General features: G+C 38.7%; 1 protein-coding gene across 1 annotated transcript in view; it reads right to left on the bottom strand.

The window, feature by feature from the left end:
• Positions 1-4,270, bottom strand: part of AGBL1 (ATP/GTP binding protein-like 1) — a 56,869-nt gene that overhangs the window by 30,234 nt on the left and 22,365 nt on the right. The window contains exon 9 of the mRNA XM_008591182.1: positions 1,878-1,965. Within this exon, the coding sequence (XP_008589404.1) occupies positions 1,878-1,965 (88 nt within the window). The remainder of the gene's footprint in view (positions 1-1,877; positions 1,966-4,270) is intronic.

Consider the following 4,270-nt stretch of genomic DNA (forward strand, 5'->3'; position numbering starts at 1 on the left):
TGTATATATTTAATTACAGCCATCTTATTAAGTGAAATCTCATTGTGAGGTTGATTTGAATTTTCCTATTGACTAATGATGTTGAGCATCTTTTCATGTGCTTATTGGCCATTTATCCATATCCCTTGGAGAAATGTCTATACAAGTGTTTTGCCCATTTTTTATTTATAAGTTGGGTTTTTACTTTTCACTTTTGTTATTGAGTTAATGGAGTTATTTATATATTCTGGATATTAAACCTTTATCAGATATATGATTTGAAAATATTTTTCCTATTTTTTAGTTTGTTTATTTTATTTATCTTATTTTCTTGATAGTGTATTTTGAAACACAAATTTTTTTTTTCCTTTTTGTCTTTTTTACTGACCAGCAATGGGATCGCAACCCTTGGTGTCATGCCCGTACTGGGGACCGGCAACGGGATCGCAACCCTCGGTGTTGCGCCCGCACCACACTCAGCGAGTGAGCGGGAACCGGTCTCCACATGGGATCCAAACCCTCGGCAGGAGCGCCGCCACGCTCCCAAGAGGCGCACTCTCCAGTGCACCACCGGGCCGGCCCTGAAACACAAATTTTTAAAAATTTGACAAAGTCTAATTTATCTATTTTTTTCGTTTGTTACTTGTTCTTTTGGTGTCAAGGTCATGAAGGTGAAACCTTGTATTTTCTTGTTAGAATTTTATAGTTTTAGCAGATGCATTTAGTTTTGATCCAGTTTGAGTTAATTTTTGTATATGAAATGAGGTAGGGATCCAACTTTATTCTTCTGCATGTGGATACCAAGTTGTTTTTGGTAACCTCTAATCTACTTCTGTCTCTGAATTTTTTTAAATATATTTTTTCTTAAGTGACAAATGATAATTGTATATATTTATGGAGCACAAAGTGGTATTTGGGTACATTTTTATAGTGTGCGATACTTATATCAAAGTAATTAGCATGTGCATCACCTCAAACATTTGTCACATCTTTGTGTTGGAAATATTCAAAATCCTCACTACTAGCTACTTGAAAGTATACAATAATTTGTTGTTGACTGTAGTCTCCCTACAGTGCTATAGAACCCTAGATCTTATTCTTCCTGACTAATTGCAGTTTTGTATCTATTGACCACTCTCCCCTGACCTCCCTTGCCCTCCCCTTATTGATCTCTAGTAACCACTATTCTACTCTCTACTTCTATGAGATCAACTTTATTAGCTTTCACATATAACAGAGAACATGTGATGTTTCTCTTTCTGTGCCTGGCTTATTTCACTTAATATAATTTTCTCTTAATGTATCTCTGTTGCTGCGAATGGCAGAATTTCATTCTTTTTTATGGCTGAGTAGTATTCCATTGTGTATATATACCACATCTTTCTTATCTGGTCATCTGTCAATGAACAGTTAGGTTGATTCCATGCCTTGGCTATTGTAAATAAATATGGATGTGCAGGTATCATTCTGACATGTTGATTTTCTTTTTTTTTTTTTCCTTTTTGTCTTTTTGCGTGACCGGCAACAGATCGCAACCCTCAGTGTCACGCCTGTACCGGACCGGGACCGGCAACGGGATCGCAACCCTCAGTGTTGCTCCCGCCCCTCGCTCAGCCAGTGAGCGGCCGGTCTGTATGTGGGATCCGAACCCTCGGCGGGAGCGCCACTGCGCTTCCCAATTGGCGCACTATAGCAGTGCGCCACCGGGCCGGCCCAGCTGTGGGTACATTTTAACATGCTTATACCTCAGAAGGGCAGGGCATTTGTCATTGGGACAGATTGACAACCAACATAGCAGATGTGCACAGATTATTGATGTTTATAAGATCAATATAGAAAAACAAGACATTGACAGGAAATGACATAGTAGATAGAAGAAAGCTAATAACAACTCTTACGTGTAATAACAGATTTCATAGCCAGTTCGTATCCAGGTGGGTTTGCCAAGAAGAGCCTCCTTCACGGAATACAGGGTTGGCTGCATCCCTACACAAAATAAAAGTGGGACTTAAGCCATGAGGGAAAGAGAATTGTAGTAGGCTGAATAATGGCCCCCAAAGATNGGAGCACTGCTGCGCTCCCAGCGCTGCACTCTCCCGAGTGCGCCACGGGCTCGGCCCTGGAGACTACTTTCTAACTGATGAGGGTAGCCCCACGAAGTAGTCAGCCCAGCCTCCTTAACTGCTCATCATTGCTGTTGCCTCCTGAAGGAAATGCAGATCCCATTCCTTCTGAGTGCCCTTTTTCCTTTCACCTTTCCATATATATGCTCAGGTACCATGGCTCAATGTTCTCCCTACAATGAGCATTCCCTAAAAAAACATGGCACTAAAGCTGGGAATTTAACATCACAATAGCAATAGAACTTCTGAGTTTCTAATAACATATTGGAGACAAGAAAATAAGGAAGTAAAGTTCTCCCAAATTAATACACCAGAGAGAATAAGGACAGAGACTAAGCAAAGGAATCTTCTAAAGCAGATCAACTCAAAGACTGTGATAGGTAAATAAGGAGAAAGATATTGTATCATCTAAGGCATGTTACAAAAGGAAGAGGTGTTCTGATTTGTGGGTAAATAGAGACTACACATTTCTATCCTATCCCGTTGTTAGATCACATTATTGGAAATATGTTAACATAATGCGGTGAATAATTGTAAAACAAACTACATTACAATGTAGCAATCTTATCCATTCATCTCTGTTGTGTTCATGGCTGGAATATGAAAAATGAATTTCATTATGCATTCATGGTTTTCATCTTACCCCTCTGCTGCTCTTTAATCACATAACAATTGTCTTGTTAATGAATCTAAAAGCTATTAACGCTGGCTTTCCTTAGGCCCGGGCTGTGCTTTTGGGTATGTGGATTCTTTTTCTTTCTCCTTGTGGCAGATACTTGGTCCCCTGGGGCCGACTCCTTATTCCCCAATTCCAAGAAGAGCACCCTCCAGGACGAGCTATACCCCATGGGCAGATGACACAGAGCGTTACATTTGTCCAGTCTCCCAGTGAGTTCCAGATCCAAGCTAGGTCTTTAAGCTGCATCTTTCACATTTATTGAGGGTAACTGTTTTTAGAGGACACTAAAAGTCATTCTTGACAAACCTAGGTTCATATTAGGTTTTCATTTTTTTTCTTGAAGTTGTAGACTCTATCATCTTGAGGCGATTTTTAATCTAAATCGCTTTAGACCATTTAAAAGTCCTGAGAGTCTTGAGATAAGTAGGCTAGATAATAATTGCCATTTAGGTGAATGGAAAACCAACGAATTTGTGATATTTTGCTATTCTTCTAAAGAATATATAAAAATACTGTTCTGATTCATATTCTAATGCACCAGGGACTGAAGACTGCCAACTCTTTTATTACAGACTGTTAGTCATCCCAGCTCTGTGTTTTGTAGACTGTCATCATCTCTTAGGTGATTTTCGCCTTTTGTCTTATAGAGCATCATGATCGTTGACCTTTTCCACCTATCAATACTCCAGTCCTCGCAGTCTCAAAAACCAAGAGGTGTAAGGGTATATATCCTCCTTCTTTTTGATAGTGATAACAGTTCTAAACTCTAAATGTCTTATAATAATTTTTAGGGGCCTCTGATTTCAGAAAGAAATAAGATTTTATCCAAGAAAATAAGTATTAGCCTATCAGTTTTTATAAAGAACTAGCCATGAGCCAATAATTAATTACATGTATTCTACCTATCTTAACAATTCCTATCTCTTTTTTTCTTATGAATTTGAATTTTATTTTTATCTAAATAAAATGCTCACAGAAGCAATTCATGGGTCTGGAAACAACTTCTTTCATCAAAATATAGGATAATTTAAATTTCATTACAGCTTTGCAGGATAAATTGACAAAACTGGCTACTGGTCAAGGATTGAAGATTAATTTTGAAACCCTTCCTTCTTTAACTTTTTTCCACAAAATCATCTTGCTGTGGAAGAAAAATTACCTAAGTGTATTTGGCACATACTCACTCTCCTGCTGAAGCATGGAGTGGGTAGGAATAGGCCAGAACATCTCAGACTTTTTGTTTACTGGGTCCAGTAGAAACAGGTAAAGAACTGAAGCTTGAGGCACAGGCTGAGTCTATACAACTTCTAACAACAAGGTCTAAAAGTCTTAATGTGCTTAAGTGAAAATAAATCATTTTTCAACAAATCAGAAGCAATTCTCGGTGTCTACTGTGGGTACATTTTTTTTTTCCTTTTTGTCTTTTTGCGTGACCGGCAACAGATCGCAACCCTCAGTGTCACGCCTGTACCGGACCGGGACCGGCAAC

The sequence above is a fragment of the Galeopterus variegatus genome, unplaced genomic scaffold, assembly GCF_000696425.1.
Source record: "Galeopterus variegatus unplaced genomic scaffold, G_variegatus-3.0.2 Scaffold6732, whole genome shotgun sequence".
Lineage (NCBI taxonomy): Eukaryota > Metazoa > Chordata > Mammalia > Dermoptera > Cynocephalidae > Galeopterus > Galeopterus variegatus.